At 54.3% G+C, this 26324-nt stretch overlaps 1 protein-coding gene across 1 annotated transcript; it reads left to right on the top strand.

The window, feature by feature from the left end:
* The first annotated feature begins 3799 nt into the window (after positions 1-3799).
* MATN1 (matrilin 1) lies at positions 3800-22554 on the top strand. The gene is made up of 8 exons (XM_032132696.1): positions 3800-3963; positions 7323-7669; positions 13219-13441; positions 14083-14208; positions 14461-14874; positions 17804-17956; positions 19640-19720; positions 21329-22554. Exons 1-8 carry the CDS (start codon positions 3876-3878, stop codon positions 21376-21378), a joined length of 1482 nt encoding a protein of 493 aa, XP_031988587.1. The 5' UTR covers positions 3800-3875; the 3' UTR covers positions 21379-22554.
* The last annotated feature ends 3770 nt before the right edge of the window (positions 22555-26324 follow it).

Raw genomic sequence — 26324 nt, 5'->3', positions numbered from 1 at the left:
CCCCCAGAAAACTGTCCCATTTTTCTGGGTCATTTCCACGGCAGGGCCTCAGGGGCTGCTGCTGCATTTTGATTTTAGCACTCGGGTTTGCTGCAGGGTGAAATTCCCACCAAGATATTAAATGCACTCGGGGGGTGTTTGTCGGGAATGGGGAAACCCAAAGCTCAAGTGCAGTTCGGAACTAAAACTCCAGCAGAACGAACGGCACGAGGGAGATGCACCACGGGAAATCAAACATTTTTCTTCTTGGCTTTTCCCAGCTGGTCAGCATTTCCAGGAAGGGCTGGGATGGAGGAAGATCTGCAGTTATGTCGTTTATTCCATCTGGGGTGTTTGGCTGCTGACAAATGAGGAGCTGCCACCTCTCCCAGCTTTAATTTTGCTCTCATGTTTTAACGTTAGGACTTTCAGGACTCATCCTTAAGCTGGACTTTGCTGCTCCTGCCCCAAGTCTGGCAGATTTGGCACTTTGAAGGTGGAGGAATCCAGCAGAGTGGAATTCTGTCACAGGGATTCGGCAAAACAGGGATTTGCAAACCAGGAAATTTGTCCGGAAAACAACGAAGGATCCGAAGGAGAACAACGAGGAAACCGTGAGGAATTTGGGGAACCTTGCAGAGCTTTGAAAAAGTGAAGGAAAACCAAAGCTCTCTCCTGCCTGGGTGCAGAGGATCATTCCCAGTTGTCCGTGCTGGGGAGGACAAACTGCAGCTCCCGAGCTCATGTTGGAGTCTGGAATCTCAGAATCCTTGAGGCGGGACCTTCTGGGATCACCAAGTCCTTCTATCCCCCAGCAGCACCACGGCCACCACTGCCCGTGTCCCCAAGGGCCACCTCCACGGCCTCTCAGCACCTCCAGGGATGGGACTCCACCACTTCCTTGATTCCACCTGAGCCAACATTTCTCAGCCCTTTCCCCGAGGAAATGTTCCCAAATATCCAATCTCAACTTCCCTGGCCCAGCCTGAGGCAGTTCCCTCTCCTCCTGTCCCTGTTCCCTGCCAGCAGAGCCCGACCCCCCCGGCTGCCCCCTCCTGTCAGGGACTTGTGCAGAGCCACAAGGGCCCCCCTGAGCCTCCTTTGCTCCAGCCTGAGCCCCTTTCCCACTCCCTCAGGAATTCTCCAGCCCCTTTCCCAGCTCCCTCAGGAATTCTCCAGCTCCTTCCCAGCTCTGTTCCCTTCCCTGGACACGCTCCAGCCCCTCCATGTCCTTCTTTTCCAAAACTGCCCCCAAAATTCGAGGTGTGACCTCACCAGTGCCCAGCACTCTGAACGGGGACTCTGAACCTTTTGTCTTCAGCAGGAGCAAGGTGAGACCAAAATGTTCTGGTTTTCCATCAGTGGAAGGAAAGTGGGGATTTGGTGTCTTAAAGCAGCACTTCTGGAGTCGGGATCCATGGATTTGAGGGTGTTGGAGGAGGAAAAGCCTCCCCATGCCAGGACACGTGAAGGCCACAACAGCGGCAGGGCCACACTGGGGCCGGCACGGGCCGTCCATGGGTTGTGTGTTTACCTTGCAGCCGGGCTAGGGAAGAGCTCCAAATGCACATTTTCCTCCTGAAATATTGACTCCAGTGTTTCCCTGCTCGGGGCCTGGGCAGAAATGATGTTTCATATTTTAAAAATAAACACGGCTTTTCCAGAGGCGTCAATGCAGCCCCAGAGCTCCCAGCACACCTCTGCCTCGCGCCCTCTCTGCGAGGCTTTAATGCTGCTTGTGTGCCACAAGCTCTGCTGGTGAAAATATCCACCTGAAATGTATTTATCTTTGCTAATTAACAGCAGAATGACACAGAGCAACTTTATATTTCCCCCGCAAGAACAGCCATAGAGGCTGCATTTATGGAGGGCTCTGAATGATCCCCATTCATGGCGAGGAAGAGCTGTCTGCACCAAGGGATCCTTGTGTGCAGGGCAGGGGAACAGGAAGAATCCCAGCCCAGACGGGTCCAGGGCAAAACCTCCCGGATTTCGGGGGTTTATTTCACTCTGGGCCCTGATGGTGGACGGGGGCAGTTCTGTGTATTTGGGGAGCAAAGGCTGTGTGTGAACATGCGAGGGGATCAGGGAACAGGGACTGAGGGCTTTGCACCGCACTAAACCCGTGATTTTATAAATGTACCCATGAAAGCATCCAGAGAGGAAGGGAAGGGGTGGAAGGGACCTTAAATCCCATCCCACCCCTGCCATGGCACGGACACCTCCCACTGTGCCAGGCTGCTCCCAGCCCCAATGTCCAGCCTGGCCTTGGGCACTGCCAGGGATCCAGGGGCAGCCCCAGCTGCTCTGGGCAATTCCATGCCAGCCCCTGCCCACCCTGCCAGGGAACAATTCCTGCCCAAGATCCCATCTAACCCCATTCTTTTTCAGTTCAAAGCCATTCCCTGTGTCCCGTCTCTCCATCCCTTGTCCAAAGTCTTTCTCCATCTTTCCTGTTGCTCCTCCAGGCTTCTCCTCTCCAGGCTGCCCAATCCCAATCCCGCCACCCTCTCCTCAGGCAGAGCTGCTCCATCCCTCACCTGGAGCATTTCCTCCTCCTGGCTGAAAATTCCCGGAGCTGTCGGCTCCAGGGCTGGCTGAAAGCCTGGGATTGCTGCTGTGGGAAGACAGTGGGACAAATCCACGCTGGTTTTGCATGAGAACATCGCCAGATTTGGGTATTTTAATTAACACTTTTCATGTTAAAGAGTTAAGAGGAGCCTGGCAGCTTCAGCAAGGACAGGTCCTTTTTTCCCCTCATCAAAGAGCCTCTCTCCCCAGGAGCTCCCGGGCTGCTGAAGAGCTTTTGGAGGAAAGAGAGACTCTGGATAAGGGAAGAGAAACTGGGCTTTGAGTTAAAGGAGCTTTGCATGGCCCTGCACTCGCACGGTGCAGATTAAATGGATGAGGGATCCAAGGATGTGCTGCTGGAAAAGGTGAGCAGAACCCAATCCGTCGGGGAAGGGCTTTAATCGAGCGACAGCAGCGTAAAGCAGTGGTTAAAAACCAGAAACCAGATGCAGCGCTTTGTGACAGAGCCGTCGTTAAATCCCTCTTCCCCCGTACCACATCCCCCCTGCTCCTCCGCAAAGGAAACTTCGGATTCCGCCTCATTCGCAGCACCCTGGGCCTCGGCGGCTGGCGGGGATCGCTGGGTTTGCGGCAGGAGCTGCGTCTCCCTCGTGTGTGCGGAGCTGAGCGCTGCGCTGCCAGCTCAGCCTAAGCCCTGAGCTCGGGCCGGCCCCCGCCCCTCCGTTTATCTGCTTCGGCTTCCAGCCTGGAGGTTTTATCCCTTTCTCCCCTCCCTGCTCTGCTCACAGGGGCTCGGCCTCACAGAGGAGCGACTGTTACCTGCAGGAAAACTCCTCCCGGCTTTTCAGCCGTGCTCCCCAACCTTCCTCTGCCTTCCCGCTCCCGCAGGATGCTGTCCTGGGCTGGGCACAGCGGGGACTGCCAGGGGACCTGTGTGACGCTGGTGCTGTCCCCTCCTGGCTCTGCCTGGCACCCCCAGCCCCTCTGCTCTGCCCAGCCCTGCGGGCAGCAGCCGCTGACTGACAGCCCCACCGCAGCTCCCCGGGGCTGCTCTCACTGGCCCCACTGTTCCATCCCCACATTCCCCACCTTCCCCCGCCCCGGGGCCCTTTATAGCTCCCCGTGCCTTTCCAGCAGCAATGGGGCCATTGTGGGGGCCTGGGGGCCGGCGGGGCCGGGCAGGGCTGGGCATCGCCCCCTCCCCACCCTGGAGCAGCATCTCCCCCTGCTCCTTCCCCCTGCCCCTCTCCCCTCGCTGCCCCCCCGGCCCCCGGCGCGTCAGGGGCTGGCTCGGAGCCTCCGGAGCGGGGCAGGTTAATACCCGGGGCCAGGGCTCTGCCCCGCACTCGCAGCCCGGCGCGGCCATGGCCAGGATCTGCGGTGCCCTGCTGCTCTCGCTGCTGCTGCTCCTGCACAGCCCCGGCGCCTGCGGGGCCCCTCCGCAGCCCCGCGGTGAGTGGGGAGCCGGGGGAGCCGGGGGAGCCGGGGGTGCTGGGGGTGCTGGGGGGAAGCTGGGGGGGGAGCTGGGCGTCCCCTGTGCCTCCTGCCTGGCGCTGGGAGGGGGAAGGAGACGAGAAAACCCAGCGAGAGCCAGGGAGGCACAGGAGCTGTGTCCAGTGTGCCCCTGGCGTTGGGTTGGCTCCTGCGGGGACAGCGCAGGTGGCCCCGGGACACCTCTTGGGGCTGGAGGAGGCCCAGGTGGGACAAGGGCTCTGCTGTCCCTTCCCTCCCCTCTCCAGCTCCACGAGGGCTGCTCTGGCTGGGAGCTGGAGCAGGAGCTGCTTTGTCCCTACGAAGGGAAGGTCCGGGTCGGGTGCTTGCCCCGGGTTTTCTTCGTCTGCTCCTGAGCAAAATCCTGCTCTGTTTAACATTCCTGGTAGGGAGTAGGGCAGCCAGGAGCAGGTGAGCTGCACGGGCTCTAAATGCCAGCCTGGAATGAGTGCCAGCAAGGGCTGGACACCTGGGAAAGGGCTGGACACCCAGGGAAGGGCTGGACACCCAGGGAAGGGAGGGTCTGGTCCTCAGGAGCATCTCTGCCCTTCCCCAGGCTCCAGGCAGCCTGGAGAAGCCTCTGCAGGAGAGGCAAACTCGGCTCCAAGGCCAAACTTGTGGGAATTACAGATATTTGATGGTCTGATGGTGATGATGATGATGATACCGCCCCTCACACAGCCACGGGCAGCCTCAGCTGTGCAGGTGTGACAGTGACTGCAGAGGCGCCTGGGGCTGAGGGAGGGGGGATTTGGGATCAGCTGAGCCTTTTCTCCTCCGGGATTTGGGGAAGGAGGCTTCTCTTTGCTGGGCAGAGTTGGGAAATGGAACGGAGCCGTGGCTGAGCTCAGCCCTGCTCTAAAACAAACCCCTCTAGTCCTGGCTTACTGCGCTGCTTTCCCGGTGGTTTAATGGATACGGCAAAGATGCCCCGAGGGGGATTTTCGGCTAAATCCAGGCGTGAATTCAGCTGTTCCTGAAAAATTCCTAGTGCGGATATTTGTAAATGTAGGGGAAGATTTTATTTCTGGTTTAATTCAAGTTTAAACTAAACTGTGCTGAGTCAAGGTGTCAATCAGAGCAAGTGACTGTCACCTCCTGGAGCAAACAGGGCCTGGCTGTGGCTGCAATCCCACAAATCTCCCACCTGATACCCCTTCTTTCCCCTTCACTTCTCTGGAATAGACTCCACTCCCATAAAAAGAGGTTTAAAATGTTATTCAGGGCAAAACTACCGAGCAGAAATAAATAAAATAGATAGACCTCAAAATTTCTATTGGCTCCAGCTGTTCTTAGGGAAATAAAATCACTTTTCCTGCTGGGTTTGTCACTAAATCCAGAGGTGATTCATCAGCACAAAGGGGGATTTGTGTTATCTATCTGGAGGAATTAATTGTGGGGCTTTGAGCCTTTCCCTGGACCTCCATTTCTCACCTGTGGGAACAAGGAACCCCTGGAAAAGGGATTTCCAGTGCTGCAGATGGATCTCCAAGGGAATTTTCCTTCCTCTGCAATGAATTAAGGGGGGGGGGGGGGGAATTAAATTCATCCATGTGGGGAAAGGTTAGATTGGATTTTAGTGGAAATTCCAGCTCCTGATAAAGTGACCCCTGCCTGACCTGCTTCCCCCTTCAGATTCATCCTCGGTGCCCCTCAGGACACAAACCTGATTATTTCCTTTAGGGATCCATTGCAGGGTATTTATTTTTATCTGTCCCAACGACTGAAAGCCCCCTTAGATCTCACGCTGAGGACTGTCTGTAATATTTCTGTCACCATTTGGAGCAGATCTGTTGGCCCAAAAGCTCCCATTTGAAAATCTGTCCACAGGAACCTCCTTTGTGACAGGAACTCCTTGGGCCCCGCGGAAATCAAATGTTACCAGAGCACTTGGTGGCCTGACAGAGACAGGGAATGAGAGGGAAAAAGCATCGGAAAGAACAGGATGCCACAGATCTGCTGGGGGAAATGGGGCAGTTCATTCAGGAAATCGTACAAACCACCAGGCCTTCTTTTATGTCTTGCCACAGCTGAAAATGAAGGTGGAAAATGGTTTGAAAGCGAGAAATTAAAATAATAATAATAATAATAATAATAATAATTCAGCTTGTTGCATTGCTGATGCCTCCTGTTTATAGCATCTCCTTTTCACTGTGGGTATTCATGGGGCTGTAGAGAATAATTATCAATTATTAATTATCAATTATTAGTTATCAGTTATTAATTATCAGTTATGGGTTCCAGATTTCTCTGTTGTTTTCCCCTCACAGACATGAACCAGCTCCGTGCTGTGTTACAGATTTTATTATGGCTGCACAGGGGTCTGGCTCCTGCTGTGCTGGGAGCTTCACCTGGGAATGTTGTTCCCAACCCCAGCTGATCGCTGAGTGGCACGCCTGGCTCTGGCCCCGTTCCCGTTAATTGATATCCGTGGGATTGGTTATCCAGGTCTGAGGTGCAGTAACGCCTTTCCAGCCTTTTCTGGATGCAGAAATGCAGCTCAGGTTTCAGTCCACAGCTTTATCCCTCCTTCCCTCCCTCCTTCCTCCCCTCAGTGTTGTCCTTCCTTCCTTCCTTCCTTCCTTCCTTCCTTCTGAATTCCTTCCTTCCTTCCTTCCTTCCTTCCTTCCTTCCTTCCTTCCTTCCTTCCTTCCTTCCTTCCTTCCTTCCTTCCTTCCTTCCTTCCTTCCTTCCTTCCTTCCTTCTGAATTCCTTCCTTCCTTCCTTCCTTCCTTCCTTCCTTCCTTCTGAATTCCTTCCTTCCTTCCTTCCTTCCTTCCTTCCTTCCTTCCTTCCTTCCTTCCTTCCTTCCTTCCTTCCTTCCTTCCGAATTCCTTCCTTCCGAATTCCTTCCTTCCTTCCTTCCTTCCTTCCTTCCTTCCAAATTCCTTCCTTCCGAATTCCTTCCGAATTCCTTTTGAATTCCTTCCTTCCGTCATTTCACAGCTTTATCCCTCCCTCCTTCCCGTCTTCCCTCCCTCCTTCCTTCTCTCCATGCTGTCACTCCACACCTTTATCCCTCCCTGCCTCCCTCTCTCTGCTCTGCCGTAGGTGGATGAGGTTCCCGCAGCCCTCAGTGACATCCTGAGGTGACAAGGGACACCCTGCTCATCACAAGCCCGTGTCACCCCCCAGGAACTCTGCCTTCCTACAGGGGCTTCCCTAGAAAAGCAAAAAGCATTTAAAATACTCAGTTAAATTGTGAAACAGAGGAAGGTCTGACTCTCGCAGCTCCTCTGTGCAACAGCACCCTTCTCTCCCTCCTGGGACACTCCTCCCTCCTCCCCCTTTGATGTCTCCTCCGTCCCTGCCGTCCCCAGGCACCCTGTGCAGGACCAAGCCCACGGACCTGGTGTTCATCATCGACAGCTCGCGCAGCGTGCGGCCGCACGAGTTCGAGAAGATCAAGGTGTTCGTGTCGCGCGTGATCGAGGCGCTGGACGTGGGCCCCAACGCCACCCGCGTGGGCATCGTCAACTTCGCCAGCGCCGTGCGCAGCGAGGTCTCCCTGCAGAGCCACCAGAGCAAGGCGGCGCTGCTGCAGGCCGTGCGCAGGATCCAGCCCCTCTCCACGGGCACCATGACCGGCCTGGCCATCCAGTTCGCCATCAGCCGCGCCTTCAGCGCCGCCGAGGGCAGCAGGGGCAGCGCGCCCAACTTCAAAAAGGTAAGGAGGCAAGGAAAGGGTCCGGTTCGTCCAGCTCGGTGCTTGGCATCCATCGTGGAGCGGTTGGAAAAGACAGAAAGGTGGTTTTCTCCGGGCTTTGTTTGGGTGTGGACGCGTGGGGGTCGATTGTCGCAGGTGGAAAACCTGTGGGAGGCTTGAACACCTCTGAGAAGTTCACACCTCTGGGAAGTTCACACCTCTCAAGTCTTGAAAACTTCTGGGAGGTTCCAACCTCTCTGTCCTTTAAATTCTCCTTCAGGTTCAAACTGCTCAATTTCTGCTTGAAAACCTCTGGGAAGTTCACACCTCTCAATTCTTCTTGCAATCCTCTGTGAGGTTCCAACCCTTCAACTCTTGAAGACCTCTGGGAGGTTCAAACCTCCCAATTCTTGAAACCTTTTGGGAGGTTCAAACCTCTCAATTCTTCTTGGAATCCTCGGAGAGGTTCAAACCTCTCCATTCTTCTCACAAACAAAGCTCATCTTTGGGACTTAGTGACAGGAAATGCGACACTCCTTGTAACACTTTCAGTCTCAGTCCCTGGTTTTGTTCTTAACTCAGCCTGGCATTTCCACACACCACTGGCCACTCCTGTAGATCGGAGAGACGTTTCCACTGAGCTGTCCATGGAAATGCTGGATCCTCATCTCCGGAATCTCTTCCACACCGTTCCGTATCCCCTTTCCTCGTGCACGCTCTTCCTGCTGCCAGACACCCCCCAGCCCTTGCTGTTCCCTGTCACCTCTGTCTGCGTGCTACAAACGATCCTGGAATTCCCTGAAGCCTCCTTTCCTGGACAGCTGGAAAAGTGGAGAGCAGTGGGCTTTGGAATGATTTATCTGAGGCAGTAAAAAAAGGGGGAAAAAGGAAATCCCTCCTTGCTTTTCCCTCTTCCCTTCCACTTCAGAGCTGATCCAGAATCACAGAAAGGCGCTGGAAGGGGTGTCTGGAGCTCACCCTGTGCTCCAGTGGGGCTGTCCAGGACCATGCCCGGGTGGCTTTTCAGTGCCTCCACGGGGTGGAAAACTCCACAACCATTTGTATTCTTGGCTCCCTGGTTATTTTTTCCCTTTTTTCCTACTCCTTGAAGTCCAGCCAGCCTTTCCCTTCTGCTCAGGGTGACCCCATCCCCAGCCTGGGAGGAGGAACAGGTCATGCAGGGATTGAGGGAGAAGCTTCCAGAAACACCGAACACGGTCCTTGCTCCTTCCCACAGCAGAAATCCAACAAATCCTCGCACAAATCCGGTTGTCAGCATCCCAAAGCATCACACGGAGCTTGGCTCTCGCTGTGCTTTGTGCAGCAAACGTCACCCCGGGCCAGGGAAAAGCACAGTTTGTTTCCACAGGAGCTCTGAGAAAAACCTGCTCCCACCTTCCTCAAACCCCGCAGGGAGCCCAATTACTTCCACCTTGTTTTTTGGGGAAGAACAGCAAATAAATTGGCAAATTGCTGAGCAGATCCAGGGCTTTATCCAGCTCCCTGCCCAATTCTCCTTGGAGCGCTGCTGGAACATCGCGTTCCAGGGGCAGGATGAGCCATCGCTCCCTCATTAGCCGTGGGATCGCCGGGAAGGGCTTGCCTGGAGCTGGGAATAGCTGGGGATGCTCGGGAATGCTCGGGTGTCTGAGTGAACCAGGAATAAATCGTGTCAGGAGAACACGGGGGATTTCTGTCTGACCGAAGAAAATGGGATCCAGAATGTCAGCAATTCACAGGGAAAGCTGCTGGTTAAAATGAGGACAAGGTTTGACCTTGAAAAGCAAAATTTCTGAGTTTCCCTCAGAAGATCAGGGCAGGATTCAGCTGTGGGAGGCAGCAGAACTCCACCTGCTCACAGCTCCCCTCACACGGCAGAGCAGTGCCAGCCCTGCCGGGATCCGGAGGCTCCGACCCTTTCCCAAACCCAGCACACACCAGCACTCAGCTTTTCCACTGACAGAGACCCTCGGACTGCAAGTAATTTGGAGGAAGGTTCAAAACTAGCAACAAACAAAGGACATTTTTTCACATTAACTCAGGCTGGCAGGAAAATCATCCACGGTGGGAATCCTAGGAAAAAGTCAGGATTTCCTGATGATTGGGCGAACCGAATGTGATATTGAGGTGTATTTTTCACGCTCCTTCTGTCAGGCTGCCACAGGTCCCATGGCTGGTGGGTGCTGGGTCCTGCTGTTAAATTCATCTTCCCCACGGGGTCCCTGGTTAATTCCCGACCCCGACTCTTTACTCCCAAGTTTCGTTTCCTCCAAGAGCAGGGCAGAAAGCAGCGGGAATTTTGAATCCTTTATGGCAGATTTCCCCACAGAGGCACCGTGAGGATCTTTCCCATCAAATCCAGGTGTGGATGCTGCAGCTCCATCCTGTCTGGGGCTTATCTGGGCTCGGGCTCATCTGGGCTTGGGTTTATCTGGGCTCAGGCGTAGCTGAAGATGCTCCCCTGACCTGGAGATGGAGAGGAGCTGATAAATCGTGGAGAATCTCTTGATTTAGGAAGAGAATTCCAGGAGGACACGCGGCTGCTGACAGGACCTGCTGGCAGGGTTTGATCCCCGATTTGATAAGGACTCTGATCCCCGATTTGATAAGGCCTCTGATCCCCGATTTGATAATGCCTGTGATCCCCGATTTGATAACGCCTCTGATCCCCGCTTTGATAACGCCTCTGATCCCCGCTTTGATAAGGCCTGTGATCCCCGATTTGATAACGCCTCTGATCCCCGATTTGATAAGGCCTCTGATCCCCGATTTGATAACGCCTCTTATCCCCGATTTGATAAGGCCTCTGATCCCCGATTTGATAAGGCCTCTGATCCCTGATTTGATAAGGCCTCTGATCCCCGATTTGATAATGCCTCTGATCCCCGATTTGATAACGCCTCTGATCCCTGATTTGATAAGGCCTCTGATCCCCGATTTGATAACGCCTCTGATCCCCGATTTGATAAGGCCTGTGATCCCCGATTTGATAAGGCCTCTGATCCCCGATTTGATAACGCCTCTGATCCCCGATTTGATAACGCCTCTGATCCCTGATTTGACAAGGCCTGTGATCCCCGATTTGATAAGGCCTCTGATCCCTGATTTGATAACGCCTCTGATCCCCGATTTGATAACGCCTCTGATCCCTGATTTGATAATGCCTCTGATCCCTGATTTGATAAGGCCTGTGATCCCCGATTTGATAATGCCTGTGATCCCCGATTTGATAATGCCTCTGATCCCCGATTTGATAAGGCCTGTGATCCCCGATTTGATAATGCCTCTGATCCCCGATTTGATAAGGCCTGTGATCCCCGATTTGATAATGCCTGTGATCCCCGATTTGATAAGGCCTCTGATCCCCGATTTGATAACGCCTCTGATCCCTGATTTGATAACGCCTCTGATCCCCGATTTGATAAGGCCTCTGATCCCCGATTTGATAATGCCTCTGATCCCCGATTTGATAAGGCCTCTGATCCCCGCTTTGATAAGGCCTCTGATCCCCGATTTGATAAGGCCTCTGATCCCCGCTTTGATAATGCCTCTGATCCCCGATTTGATAAGGCCTGTGATCCCTGATTTGATAATGCCTGTGATCCCCGATTTGATAACGCCTCTGATCCCTGATTTGATAAGGCCTCTGATCCCCGATTTGATAATGCCTCTGATCCCCGATTTGATAATGCCTGTGATCCCCGATTTGATAACGCCTCTGATCCCTGATTTGATAATGCCTCTGATCCCTGATTTGATAAGGCCTCTGATCCCCGATTTGATAAGGCCTCTGATCCCCGATTTGATAATGCCTCTGATCCCCGATTTGATAACGCCTCTGATCCCTGATTTGATAAGGCCTCTGATCCCCGATTTGATAAGGCCTGTGATCCCCGATTTGATAAGGCCTCTGATCCCCGATTTGATAAGGCCTCTGATCCCTGATTTGATAAGGCCTGTGATCCCCGATTTGATAAGGCCTCTGATCCCCGATTTGATAAGGCCTGTGATCCCCGATTTGATAACGCCTCTGATCCCCGATTTGATAAGGCCTCTGATCCCCGATTTGATAAGGCCTGTGATCCCCGATTTGATAACGCCTCTGATCCCTGATTTGATAAGGCCTGTGATCCCCGATTTGATAACGCCTCTGATCCCCGATTTGATAAGGCCTCTGATCCCCGATTTGATAAGGCCTCTGATCCCTGATTTGATAAGGCCTCTGATCCCCGATTTGATAACGCCTCTGATCCCTGATTTGATAAGGCCTCTGATCCCCGATTTGATAAGGCCTGTGATCCCCGATTTGATAACGCCTCTGATCCCCGATTTGATAACGCCTCTGATCCCCGATTTGATAAGGCCTCTGATCCCCGATTTGATAAGGCCTCTGTTCGCTGCCGGCCGGGCTGTGGGGGGCTCCGATCGGCTGCAGCCGAGGCTGAGCCGAGGGCTCTCTCTCCTGGCAAAAGGCTCCACTGCAGGGACGGATCCGCTCCAGCTCCAGGAGAACCCCGGCACATCCTCTCACCACCCCACGCACCCACACCTGCCGCGGGTGAGGCTTTGCTTTATTTTTGCCACACCGGAAGAGAAAGGCTTGGAATTGTTTGGGTTTTCCCCCTTGGAAGCAGCAGCTGCGGAATTGTGACGCTCCTGGGAATTTTTAACTGTGCAGCCCTTCAAACAGCTGAACTTAGATTGCAGAGCCCTGGGTTTTTCCTGCTTTTTACAGAGGGGAAGCTCTTTCCCCGTTCCGTGTTCCAGCCCAAGCAGCTCCTGTGGCACTGGCAGTGGTGTCACAATTAATCAGTTGTGAGGAAAAGTGGCAGGGGCAGAAGAACTGGCACAGAGCAAGAATTCGGGTCTTGTGACAAAGTCTCTTTCAGAGGAAAAATAAAGAGGAAAAGGGACAAAGCAGGAGCAGGACTCTGGGAGGCTTTTAACTGGTTCAGAGCTCTGTTTAATCCAAGGTGAAATCCAGTTCCCTCCTAAACCAGCTGCCACTTTAATGCTGGGGTTAGCAGGGCTGGGATTTGGCCTCTGCTGTTTATTTTGGAGCAGAGGATCACAAATCCTGGCACTGACAATGTGACCTCAGGCAGATCCTGTCCCCTCTCTGTCCCCATCCTTCAGCTCCTCTACCTATAAATGGGATGAAGCCTTCATCCCGAGTTTCCATGGCATTTCCTGAGATTCTGTGAAGTCCCACACTCAGCTGGGCTTGTCCCCAGTGTCCCTGAAGATCTTTAGTTTGGCTTCAGCTCGAGTTTGGCTGCGAATGACATAAATTTTAATTTGGTTTCCTTAGAGGCGGATGCACCCCTTATCCCTTGAAGGAACCATTCAATCCCTGGCACTTTAACCTTTCCAGCTCAGAAGGAAACTAATTCCACCTAAAAAAGAATGGTTTGTGTGATCTCCAAAGTGCAGGAAGAGCTGGTGGGATTCCCTTTTCCCTTTGTTTTAGAAATGCATACCCTCCCCTCCTCCCCCAGCCCATTCCACAACCGTTATGGGAATATTGGTGAGGACATCAATGCCCACCCAGCCCTCCCTCCCCGCTGCAGGTGGCCATCGTGGTGACCGACGGCCGGCCCCAGGACGGGGTGCAGGACGTGTCCGCCCGGGCCAGGGCCGCGGGCATCGAGATCTTCGCCATCGGCGTGGGCAGGGTGGACATGGGCACGCTGAGGCAGATGGCCAGCGAGCCCCTGGACGAGCACGTGGACTACGTGGAGAGCTACAGCGTCATTGAGAAGCTGACCCACAAGTTCCAGGAGGCTTTCTGTGGTGAGTCCTGGCATTCCCAGCCCGGAGCTCTGGGGCTGCCAGCCAGCAGGGAATTAGGAATGGTTTGGGTTGTGATGGGCCTTAAAGCTTTGCAGAGAGTCCTGGAATGCTTTGGGTGGGAAGGAGCTTAAATCCCATCCCATCCCACCCCTCCCACTGTCCCAGGCTGCTCCCAGCCCCAATGTCCAGCCTGGCCTTGGACACTGCCAGGGATCCAGGGGCAGCCCCAGCTGCTCTGGCAACTCCATGCCAGCCCCTGCCCACCCTGCCAGGGAACAACTCCTTCCCAAGATCCCATCCAGCCCTGCCCTCTGGCACTGGGAAGCCATTCCCTGGGTCCTGGCCCTCCAGACCCTTTTCAGAGTGAGCTGTGCTGGGATTTGCTCCACACCCAGCTGGGTTTGCCCTCAGGATGGGGAGGGTTTCCAGTCCTGGCTGTGCCTTGGAGCTGGGAGACTTGTGGAAATTTCTTCCTTGTCTTTATACCTCAGCCACTGTCCCGGGTCACTGCGCTGTGTCCTGCTGCAGGATTTAATGATGCAGATTTAATTATGGGGCTGCTGTGGGCTGTGCAGTGCTGGGTGTGGGTGGGGAGGCCCCGGGCTGGCCCCCAGCTGAAGCCACCCCTCTCCTCTCCTCAGTGGTGTCGGACCTGTGTGCCACGGGGGACCACGACTGCGAGCAGGTGTGTGTCAGCACCCCGGGGGCCTACAGGTGCGCCTGCAGGGACGGCTTCAGCCTCAACAGTGACGGCAGGACCTGCACCGGTACGTGAGGGGTCCCGGAGCCGAGAGGTGACGGTGGGGACAGCACTGGGATGTTCTGCTCAGAGCAGGCAGGAAGGAAACACTGCTCTTACAGCCCAGAATCACTTTCAAACCATTGCTGGGATCTCTTGTTGGGTTTTCATGGATTAACCCCTTTTCCTCAGCAATAAATGGCATTAGGGTTCTATTTTCCTGCATCATTTATTGAGGTCTTTGCTGTCTTCTTCTGCCTCTTTCTCTGTTTTCCCTCAGCTTGCAACGGTGGCTTGGGCTCTGCTCTGGATCTCGTGTTCCTCATTGACGGCTCCAAGAGTGTGAGGCCTGAGAACTTCGAGCTGGTGAAGAAATTCATCAACCAAATCGTGGATTCGCTGGAGGTGTCGGACAAGCAGGCCCAGGTGGGGCTGGTGCAGTACTCCAGCTCTGTCCGGCAGGAGTTCCCCCTGGGGCAGTTCAAGAACAAGAAGGACATCAAAGCAGCAGTGAAGAAAATGTCCTACATGGAGAAGGGGACCATGACAGGCCAGGCTCTGAAGTACCTCGTTGACAGCTCCTTCTCCGCCATCAACGGAGCCCGGCCCGGCGTCCCCAAGGTGGGGATTGTGTTCACTGACGGGCGCTCCCAGGATTATATCTCAGATGCTGCCAAGAAAGCCAAGGACTCAGGTAGGGCTCCTGAATTCCCAGCGGCTTCTTCTCCCTTGGGACTCTTGGGAAAGGTGGCTCTTAGGATACTACAGAGTAATTTTGGGGAGATATTCCCTGACTGTCCCTCCTCTCAGAGAGCTTGGAGCACCTCAGTCTGGGTGCACCTCGGTTTGCCAAGAGCTGGTTCTAGAGCCCCTCTGTGTCTTTGGAGGAGTTTCTGCTGGGCAGGGTGGAGTTCCACCCCTTGGAATGGGATGGATGGGATGGATGGGATGGATGGGATGGATGGGATGGACGGGATGGACGGGATGGATGGGATGGATGGGATGGAGTTCCACCCCCTGGAATGGGATGGCTGGGATGGATGGGATGGATGGGATGGAGTTCCACCCCCTGGAATGGGATGGCTGGGATGGATGGGATGGATGGGATGGATGGGATGGATGGGATGGATGGGATGGATGGGATGGATGGGATGGATGGGATGGATGGGATGGAGTTCCACCCCCTGGAATGGGACGGACGGGATGGAGGGGATAGAGTTCCACCCGTTGGAGTGGGATGGATGGGATGGATGGGATGGATGGGATGGAGGGGATGGAGTTCCACCCCCTGGAATGGGACGGACGGGATGGAGGGGATGGAGTTCCACCCATTGGAATGGGATGGATGGGATGGATGGGATGGATGGGATGGATGGGATGGATGGGATGGAGTTCCACCCGTTGGAGTTGGATGGATGGGATGGATGGGATGGAGGGGATGGAGGGGATGGATGGGATGGATGGGATGGAGTTCCACCCGTTGGAATGGGATGGATGGGATGGATGGGATGGAGGGGATGGAGGGGATGGATGGGATGGATGGGATGGAGTTCCACCTGTTGGAGTGGGATGGATGGGATGGATGGGATGGAAGGGATGGAGGGGATGGATGGGATGGAGTTCCACCCGTTGGAATGGGATGGATGGGATGGATGGGATGGAGTTCCACCCATTGGAATGGGATGGATGGGATGGATGGGATGGAAGGGATGGATGGGATGGATGGGATGGAGTTCCACCCGTTGGAGTGGGATGGATGGGATGGATGGGATGGAGTTCCACCCATTGGAATGGGATGGATGGGATGGAAGGGATGGATGGGATGGATGGGATGGATGGGATGGATGGGATGGAGTTCTACCCGTTGGAGTGGGATGGATGGGATGGATGGGATGGAGGGGATGGAGGGGATGGATGGGATGGATGGGATGGAGTTCCACCCGTTGGAGTGGGACGCACCCAGGTCTAATTGCTCCACACAAACGTGGAGGGAACTGCAGGGGGAGCTCAGAGTTAGGAGGTTCCAGCATCCTCAGGGTTGGATGGGGCTTGGAGCAACCTGGGCTGGTGGGAGGTGATGGAACAAGAGGTCCCTCCCAACCCAAGCCAGTCTGGGATTTGTCCGGGGTTGGTCAGGAAACCCAGCCCAGCATCAGAGGCACACAAGAGGCAAAAACAACAAATCCCAGGAGCTGTAGGGCCGAGCGTGGCTTGGCTGCATCAGCCTCAAGGCCTGGAAAGGGCAAAAAAGCCCCAATAAAACAATAAACAAAGCACAGACACGGATTAAGGAGGAACCCCAGGCACATTAATAAGAAACTTTCCTCAGCTGCTGTTGCAGGGAAATGCTCAGTGGCCACACACGGATGGATTTCTGTGTCTGAGCCCCATGAAATATGAATGCCTCGAGAGCTGCCCCTGTGCTGACCCGCTGAGCGCGTTCCCAGTCTGACACCCCTGTGCTAAAATGATCCAGCCCTCGGGAATTCACTCAGGAATTGCTGAATCCTTCCCTTCCTTTTAACTTGGCTCTCCATCACTAGATGGGACTCGGGGCCAGCACATAACCGGAAAGGTCAGGGAGCTCGTGGAAAACCAATGTTTACAAAGCACTCTGACATCTTACGGGGCTGTGCAGCTCTCATAAAACAAAAGGTTCTTGTAAAGAGCATTTATAGAATTTATTCCTCCCTGGTGATAAAACTTTGCGCCGTGTCTCTCCCTCCTCTCTTGTCCCCGCGAGGAAATCTCTTATCTGTCCATAAGTTATGGCTGGGGGATAAACAAGTGCTTAAAATGAGACTGCAGAATTGTTCAGCGAGCTGAGCCTTGGAAAAACAAAGTGATATTGGATATATCCAGAGAAAGGCAAAAAGGGGAGCAGGGAAACATTCCCAGTGCCTGGGCATGGACAAGGAGAGACCAATATTTCGAATCAGGGGTTAATTAATACCACCCAAGATGGGAAAATTGCATTTCAGTTCAATAGAAACGGCTTGAACGCAGATCAGCCTCTTGGCAGAGCAGGACAAAACCTGGACGAGTTCTTAACTCCCAGTGGGGGCTGCAGTTTTAGGAGGAGACTCAGCTCCGTTCTGCTGACCCCAGGTCCCTGCTGCAGGGGGCTTGGCCACTCAGGGGCTCATTAACAGGCCTTGATTAACAGGGGCTGAGCCTATTTTGGAAACTTCCAGTTTCCCTTTGCTGTGTTATCACTTCCATATCAGTGGCACAGTGTTACCACTGCCTGTCCTTTCTTGCATCTCCAAAACCTTGTTCCTGTGCTCATTGGCTGGGAAATTCCAGTAAAACTCTGCCTGCAAAATTATTTTGGCCCCTGTTTGACCTGGCTGAAAGAAGCATCTCCAAAACCTTGTCCTTGTGCCCACAGTGCTCGTGGTCTGGTAAATTTTAATAAAAACTCTGCCTGCAAAATTACTTTGGCCCTATTTGACCTGGCTGGAAGGAGTCTGGAAGAGCGGAGGTGGGGGGGTTAATTCCCAGTTAGGATCTGGAGCTGTGTGGGGCCTGAGGGTCCAGGGGGTGGACGAGGATGTCCAGCCTGGCAGGGATGGCACTGTGCCAGCTCTGTGCCGCTGACAGCATCCTGTTCCCGGATTTAGGATTTCGGATGTTTGCCGTGGGAGTTGGCAACGCCGTGGAGGATGAGCTGAGGGAGATCGCCTCGGAACCGGTGGCTGAGCATTATTTCTACTCTGCCGACTTCAGGACCATCAGCAAGATTGGGAAGAAGCTGCAGATGAAGATCTGTGTTGGTGAGAGGGGATTAGGGATGGAGGGGTTCAGTCACAGCGTTTGAAGGCTGCAGTGAAGGGATGAAAACGCCCTTGGAGGAGCTGCAGATGAAGGTCTGTGTGGGTGGGGGGTTTGGGGTTCAGTCAGTGTTTGCAGTGAAGGGATGAAAATGCTCTTGGAGGACCTGCAGATCTTCAGTCTGTGTGGGTGGGGGGTTTGGGGTTCAGTCAGTGTTTGAAGGCTGCAGTGAAGGGATGAAAACACTCTTGGAGGAGCTGCAGATCTTCAGACTGTGTTGGTGAGAGGGGGTTGGGGAGGGGGTTTATTCCCAACATTTGAAGGTTGGAGTAGAGGGATGAAAATGCCGTTGAAGAAGCCAAAGATCTGTGTTGGTGAGAGGGGGTTGGGATGGAGGGGTTCAGTCAAGGCTGGAGTGGAGGGCTGGAAACGCCCTTTAGATGGGTGTTATAAAAATCTCTCTGTTCCTGGCGTGTGGAGCTGGCAGAACACACAGAAGGACCAGGACACGTCAATATTTTGGGTGGTTGCCTGAAGAAAAGCAGCCCCCACACCTCAGCCAGTCCCCCTCTCCCAAATCCTTCTCCTTCCCTTTTCCTGCACCCTCTGCCCTTCTTCTTCTTCAGAAGTTATGAATTTGTCCCCAGATTCCTAAAGATGGGATCTCCTTTTCTCCTGGAGAAGCTGGAGAGGGATAATCCCTGTGTCTGCAGAGCCAGGATTGCAAGGCAGAGACTCTTTGCCAATTCTCCTTAAAAAAGTGGGATCAATCCGAGAACAAGAGGATGGGATCTACATGAAACCCCCAACAAATTGCACTTAAAAATCATTCAAACACATTCAGGCTTCAGCCTTCAAAAAAAGAAAAGGAGATTTCAGAAAAACTCTTTGTTTGTAAGACACCAATTTGGGTAAATACGTTTGCATTTGAGTACTAAAAATAAAGGGAAGGCAAGGAGATATTTGCATTCCTTTGATTCCCAGTGCCAGTTTGTATTTCTCAAGGCTGCCTGGAAATCTTCTGTTAATCTCCAGCTTTAGGTTACTCCTGGCTGCTTTAAACCCACTGTGTTTTGGTGCAAGTGGTTCCTTTCCTTCAAAAATTCTCGCTTTTATTTCCTCCTTCAGTTTGCTCAACTCAGCGAGGCCTCGTAACCCCTCCCTTTCCTTCCCCGCCCCTTTTCCCTCCTGCTCCAGTCTCAGTTAATTCTCCTTGAAGAACAGATGTAAATTAGTGACACAAATTAGCAAACTGATTAATGCTCGTGGTTCCACCCGCTCAAGGACTGGAGTTACCCAAGCGAAGCTCAAACCAGACTTGGTGGCAGCAGTGCCACCAAGACGTTCACTGGACGTTGTTGGGGACACAGAGGTTGGTTTGTGGTTGGTCGGATCCCAATTTTAGGCCAAACTTGAGGCATCAGGAGCAGAGCTCAGTGGGTTTTTAGAGAACTGGAAATCCAGGGAAAACTTTTCACAGCCGAAATAACAAGAATTTGTGACATTCTCCACTCATCTCCAGTTAAAGCCAGAAGAGATCAGTCAGATAATTAGAAAGAATTACATTTTGATTTCCTTCCTGTCTCTGACCAGGACAAGAAGAATTGTTCTGTTTCACTGGGCTCAGGGATTTTGGTTAAATCAATTTTTTTGTGCCACTCATCCCTTGCTGTTGTGACCCACAGAGGAGGATCCGTGTGAGTGCAAATCCATCGTGAAGTTCCAGACCAAAGTAGAAGACCTCATCAGCTCCTTGCAGCAGAAACATATCCTTTGGAAGCTCGTCCAGGACTGGCTGGGCTGGGCTGGGATTTCCGGAGGGGCCACAGGGAAGGTCTGTTCCTGAGGGAAGGAGTTGGGTTGGGCTTCAGGAAGGTGGGAATGAGGCACTGAGGGGGGCTGGAGGTGGCGCTCAGAGCTCGGGGCTGGTGGCAAGGTGGAGGTTGGTCAGAAATTGGACTTGATGACCCTGGAGAGCTTTTCCAAGCTCTGGGAGTCTGGGATTGTGAGAAGATGGGGCTGCAGGTCCTGAGGCAGCTGGAACGGGAGGGCTGAGAGCAGCTGTGGCTGGGGCTGGGCTGAGGGCACAAAAACCCTTCCAGCTGATCCATCCCAGCTCTGTGGATGGGATCCTTTCCATGGCAGCGAATTCCCCCAGAGCAAACATGCAGCGCTGCTGGAATTCCTGCAGGGACTGCAGGGACAGAGGGTCCTCTGCAGCCAAACACCTCCGACTGCAGAGTGGGTGGTCTGGCTAATCCAGGGGGGTGCATCCACCCATCCCAAGTTGTCCCAGCTGGCCAAAACTCAGTGCTGGGAGATAAATCCCGATGGAGCCGTTCCCTGGAAGCATCTCCGGCCAGGTGAGTTGGATCCCACCAGAACCGACCTGGTGGGGCTGAGTTCTGCCCTGCTGGGCCCTTCCTAAAGTGGCTGAAAGAGAAAAAAGAGCCACGAAAAATTGTGAGTAGGATTAAAACTTCTCATGGGGAGGGGAATCCGTGGAGCCTCGGGTGGCTCACAGGGGCAGGGGAGATTTTTTACCGCTGAGCATCAGGAGAGGATCCAATTTTAAAAGCAACGTTCTGATCTCCTCCCGCGTTTCTGGGCCCTGCTGTGGCACCCGCGCGGGTCCGTTCCTCCTCTGGAGCCAAGCGGAGCGAGATCCGTGACCTGTGTGGTGCAGAGGCCGCGGGAACTCACAGCTCTGCCCCCGCGGGTGCCTCTCCCAGACACCCAGGAGCAGGAGTCAGCGACAGGAGCAGAAAGCTGCTCTGGAACTCCAGGAAAAGCGCTCTGCTCCTCTCCTCGGGGCCGGGAGCTCCGGCAGCTCCCCCCAACACTCCCCGGTGTTCAGCTCCCGGGTTTGCTCCTCGTTTCTGAGTGAATCCGTGGCTGTGGGAGGACGTGTGAGCACAGACGGCTCCTGCCTCCGCTGAAATCCATCAGCCTGAGCAGGGCTGGGAGAGCCAGAGGGGATGGGGGCAGATTCCCTCTGCTCCTGCTCCCGGCAGGGCAGCACTTCCATCCTCAGCCTGGGATCATGGAATCCTGGAGTGGTTTGGGTGGGAAGGGGCCTAAATCCCATCCCATCCCACCCCTGCCCTGGCAGGGACACCTCCCACTGTGCCAGGCTGCTCCCAGCCCCAATGTCCAGCCTGGCCTTGGGCACTGCCAGGGATCCAGGGGCAGCCACAGCTGCTCTGGGAATTTCATTCCGTGGCCTCACCACTCTCCCAAGGAGCAATTCCTTCCCAATATCCCATCTAAACCTCTCCTCTTTTAGTTCAAACCTCGCCCCATCACTCTGTGCCCACATAAAAACTCCTCCTCCCAACATCCCCTGTCGTTTTTCCTCCTTAACTCCTCCTCACTGGAAGCTGTGGCCAAAAGGATCGAAGCCCTGGAGAACAAGATCATCTAAAGCCCCAGCACAGCAGTTTTTCACCTCCTTCCCAATGTCACAGAACCAGAACTGCTCCACTTGTCAGGGAGGGCAGCTCAGCCCCGGGGCTCTGGGCAGCTTTTTTTAAGGTCTAGGCTACCTGCATTTGTTTAAAAGGAAGAATTAGAACAGTAGAGCAGGCTTTGTATAAAGGGCAGAGCACGGCGTGTGACTGAGAGTTAGACCAGGCTCAAGTTTGTTGCATCTATAGAGTGCATATATTAAAAAAAACCCAAACCTGGAAAGATTTTTTATTTAAAGCTTAATATATATTAATGTGTTAAGGAGTCCTTGATGGTGAGTTCTGTGAATCCTCTGCTGCAGCTTTAGTTTCTATGCATGAGATAATTTAATTTAAAAGTCAGAGTGGCTCGGATCGCCCTCAGCTGCTGGGTAAACGCCAAAGCTGAGCTCCTGGCTGTGGTCAGGAATCAGGCGAGGTTTAGTCCTGATCCTGAGCATGCTCTGCAGACAGGGACGGGCTGCTCCTGCTTGGGTCTGTCCAGAGCTGTGGAACAGCAACGGGAGAAGCTTTCCCAGCAGGGAATGGGGGCAGCGTCCCAGCGCCCTGAGCTGGGCCCGCTCCGAGGGACGTGCAGGGGACATCCCTCTGTGCCTCCGAGTGACACCAGCCCGGTGTCCCCTGCTCTGGGCGATCCTGACAAGGCCCAGGGGCTCCCTGTGGCTCTGACCCCAGCCAGATGTGCCCTGCTGTGTCCCCACACCCTCAGCTGGAGCTCCAGCCCATCGCCCCACCCCGGGAACGCTGCCTGAGCTGCCCTGGAAGCAGAGCCTCGATCCCTGTGCCCACCAGAGGCTCCCTGGCTCACCCCACACCTCGAAGCACCTTCCGAGCTCAGCCCAGACCGTTCAGACTCTTCTGCTCCTGGATTCCCTGGGAATGGGGGCTGGGAGCACCTGGGGCTGCCCGTCCCTGCAGCTGTAGCTGGCCACGGGTCCCCACGGCACCGCCGGATGCCTTGGGGGAGGTTTGTGGGGTTTTGGGGTTTGTTTATGGGGTTTTATTTTTTGTATCAAAATATTTATACTTGAGACAACGTGAGAAAAGCTTTTCGGGGCGACTTGGCCTGTTCAGAAGTGTCAGCAGAGCAGATGTGGTTTGGTTTTGGGGAAATATTAAAAGTTTGCTGGAAATCTGGAAGCCAGCGTCGTCCTTTGTGTGAGTGCTGAGGAGGTTGCCTGACAGCAGCACCCCTCCCAGGGCTCCTTACGGGAGGAAATCAGCTCATGTCAGATCCTCTTAGCGAAGGGGAGAAACGAGCCCAGAGAGAAAGCCAGAGCCTGCTCTCCGGACAGAGCTCCCTTTGCAGCCCGAATCATCCATTTCCCTCCTGGGGACGCAGGGACGGGTCCAGCACTGGGTCAAGGACTGCGGGCAGCTCTCGGTGGCAAAGCCTCACCCTCCCAGGGAAATCCTGAGTATCCCGGACCTGGGGTAACCCAGGAGCTCCCAAACCTCTTGGGGTGACCTCTTGTCTAATCCTACTCACGAACTGTGGATGTTTCTTATCTGTGGCTCGGGAGGAGCAGATCCTGTTGCCATCATTTGTGGGATTGTTCCAAGTGCCCCTGTGGGAGCGCCTGAGCCTCTCTGTGGGAATGAGAGCAGATTCAGACACGCAGGTACCTCTTAACCCCCTCTCCCAGGGCTGCGAGTCCCCGCTGCCACCCAAGGAATGGTTTTCCTCACGTGGAATCACTTTCCATCTTAAATAGACTTAAAACGGGAGCACAGAACCCCTGCAGGAAAGTAGAAGTTGTTTCTGCACCTTCTGGTTCTCAGCTTTTTTCCTTGCTCCTCACTCTTTTTTTCTCCTCTTCCATTTTCCCCTCTCTTCTATCGGCTGATCAGAATCCACCCCCATCTGATAAGGTTAATCATTAATTAATTTTCTTTTATTTCCAGCTGTAATCCCTTTGCCCACAATGGGATTGAGCTCCCGTGGGTAATTTCCTTATGTGCTTATTTATTTATTCTTTAAATGCCTGAGAAGGAGAAATTTCATGGCCTCAGGATGTGGAAGATGGATTTGATTTTAATTCCAGCATGGAAATGCCCACGTGGGAAGGCAGCACTGCTGTCATCCTGCAGATGAAGCTGTTTCCCTGATTTTCCAGGAAAGGGGAGAAATTCCTGGCTGGATCTTTGCCTCCACCCCTCAGCCCACTTTGCCCAGTTCCAGCGAACCCAAAAACTTCCATAAAACTCTTTTTTGGGGGGGGAAGAAAACAATTTCCAGCCTTTTCTGGGGAGGCTGAGCCAGGCAGGGCCATTCCCGGGGGCAGGGATTCCAATCCCAGCTCTTGGGATGAAAGGAGCTGATCCTGAGCATCGCTCCTGCAAGGCACCTCCAGGCAGGACCCGGGGGACTGGATCCCTCCTGGATCCTGGAGTTCCTTGTTTCGGGAGCACAGACACAGCAGCTCTCCTTCCCTGTGGGTTTTTTATGGAGAAAAGCCATTATATCCATTTTTCCCTCTGCGTTTCTCCCGGAGTTTCTCTGCCCATCCCTCCCGTCCATCGCTCTCCAGATTTCTCTGGTTTTTGCTCATCAAAACCCCAATCCCGGCTAAACTCTGGATCACCCCTCACCCGGGAAAATCCCAACCTCGGACTGGGCCATGAATAACAAAACCAAAAGGAGCTTCAATTGCTGCTGTGGGGAACGTTCGGGGCTGTGGTGCAGATAACGCGGAACTAAACTAATTAACAATCCTTCTTCCCCCTTCTCCTTAAAACAACAAAAGCCGTCCCGAAGTCAATTAGTCACCGGGCTTTTGACATTCTAATTAGGCCGCACTAATGGATCGCCCAGGGGCGCGATGGGAGCCGGGAGAGGAGAATCCCCTCGCCTTTCCCGCAGCTCATCGCGCTTGTCTGGGAAGCAAAGGATGCTGCGCAGTCAAACACAGCATTCCGCATCCCTCATCCCGCAGGGATGGGCTGGAGAAGGGCTGGATGCCGGAGGAGGGAAACGATCCCGCTGCACACCGGGAGCTCCTTTCCCTTCCCTTTGGAGGAGATTTTCCAGAGGGGTGGGGACGCCACGTTCCTGGGAATATTCAAGGCCGGTTTGGATGGCGTTGGAGCAAACTGATCTCGTTGAAGGTGTCCCTGCTCGCTGACCAGGTGACCTTTACAGGTCCCTTCCAGTCCAAACCATTCCATCATTTTATGGGCTTACATATGCCCGCTCCTTCTTTGCCACCAAGTCCCAAGTTCCTTTAGATTTTCTGGCAAAACAAGTCATAAAAAGTTGTCCCACCAAGTCCCAAATCCCTTTAGATTTCCAGGCAAAATAATTTATAGCATTTGTCCCCAAAATCCCAAGTTCCTTTAGATTTTCAGATAAGACAATTTATAAACGTCCCACCCAGCCCCAAGTTCCTTTGGGTCTTCAGGTAAAGCAACCCATAAATTATTGTCCTTTGGGCATGGGAAAACATCCTTGTTTCACTTTTTCCTGAAGCCTGAGGCTCCCCAGGGCAGAGGGAAGCAATTTCCTCTGGGAAAAGGCATTTTCCCTCTGGGGCAGCAATTTCCTCCCGCAGGTCGCTGCTGTCATAACCCAGGGCCGGCAGAAACCCAATTAAAGGTGGCTGGCAGTGAACGCCCGGGCCTGGAGCTCGCTCACATCTCTCAGCAGCAGCTGGCAATGCTCCCACCCTGGAAACGGGCACGGGCACGGAGCACACCAGGCACTGCTGGGATTTCTCTCCAGGCACCCTCGGGCCCTGGAAGCCCTCTGGGGCTGCAGGAATTCCCTTGGGAACGGCTCTGGAGTTCCTCTGCTCGCTCCTCTGGGGTAATTCAGGGATCAGGCACTTCAAGGTGCTGCTGGATTTATGTTGTGCAAATTATTTCTCATTTTCTGTTTGACTCGGGGGGAAGCTCCACGGGAGCCGGGAACGTTCCCCCTGTAATTCCTGCAGGGAGGAGCTTCCTGAGGATCAGAGCTCTGGCCATAGATTGGAATGGCTTTAACTGCAGGCATAAAGCATAAATCTGGATTTCTTTATTTCTTGTTTAATCACCGCTCAGGGCAGGAGCTGTCCTGTGGGGCTTGCAGAGCTTGTGGTGTTCGGCTGCTCCCACCGCTCCAAACCGCACGGATCAGATGGGATCCCAATAAATGGGAGCAGCTCCCTGCCCTCAGGGGTTCCTGGGGGGGATCAGGGTGGTTTCCCCCTCTCCTGGCTGAAGGAAGTGAATTCCAAGAATTCAGAGCATCCTGAAAGGGCTGTGGGGATGGGCAGGAAGGAGGAATTCTTGCTCTGGAGACCAGGGGCTGTCCTGAGGCCGGCTGACGAGGGACACGGGGGTTTTCCAGCTGAACAATGAGGTGTCACTTCCCTGAGGACCCTCAGCCCCTCTGGTTCTCCATCCTGCGTGGTGGGACCTGTCCACGACGCCAACAGCAGCTCTTGGCAGGGCCTGGGGTGGCAGGGGTGTCCCTGGGGTGGCAGGGGTGTCCCTGGGGCCACAGCAGGGATGTCCTCGTGGTGGCAGGGATGTCCCCGGGGTGGCAGGGATGTCCCGGGGGTTACAGCAGGGATGTCCCTGGGGTGTCAGGGATGTGCCCAGGGTGGCAGGGATGTCCCCGGGGTGGCAGGGAAGTCCCCAGGGTGGCAGGGATGTCCCCGGGGTGGCAGGGATGTCCCGGGGGTTACAGCAGGGATGTCCCTGGGGTGGCAGGGATGTGCCCAGGGTGGCAGGGATGTCCCCGGGGTGGCAGGGATGTCCCTGGGGCCACAGCAGGGATGTCCTCGTGGTGGCAGGGATGTCCCCAGGGTGGCAGGGAAGTCCCCAGGGTGGCAGGGATGTCCCTGGGGTGGCAGGGGTGTCCCCAGGGTGGCAGGGATGTGCCAGGGGTTACAGCAGGGATGCCCCAGGGTGGCAGGGA

The sequence above is a fragment of the Corvus moneduloides genome, chromosome 23, assembly GCF_009650955.1.
Source record: "Corvus moneduloides isolate bCorMon1 chromosome 23, bCorMon1.pri, whole genome shotgun sequence".
In the NCBI taxonomy this organism is placed as follows: Eukaryota; Metazoa; Chordata; class Aves; order Passeriformes; family Corvidae; genus Corvus; species Corvus moneduloides.
This window is presented reverse-complemented; position numbering and strand designations above follow the sequence as displayed.

What these genes read in the sequence shown, in the direction of transcription:
- MATN1 (XM_032132696.1), top strand. Translation starts at nt 3,876, where the DNA reads ATGGCCAGGATCTGCGGTGCCCTGCTGCTCTCGCTGCTGCTGCTCCTG. An exon ending in GCGCGCCCAACTTCAAAAAG is followed by an intron (nt 7,670 to 13,218) that starts GTAAGGAGGCAA and finishes TCCCCGCTGCAG; the next exon opens with GTGGCCATCGTGGTGACCGA. An exon ending in CAAGAAAGCCAAGGACTCAG is followed by an intron (nt 14,875 to 17,803) that starts GTAGGGCTCCTG and finishes TCCCGGATTTAG; the next exon opens with GATTTCGGATGTTTGCCGTG.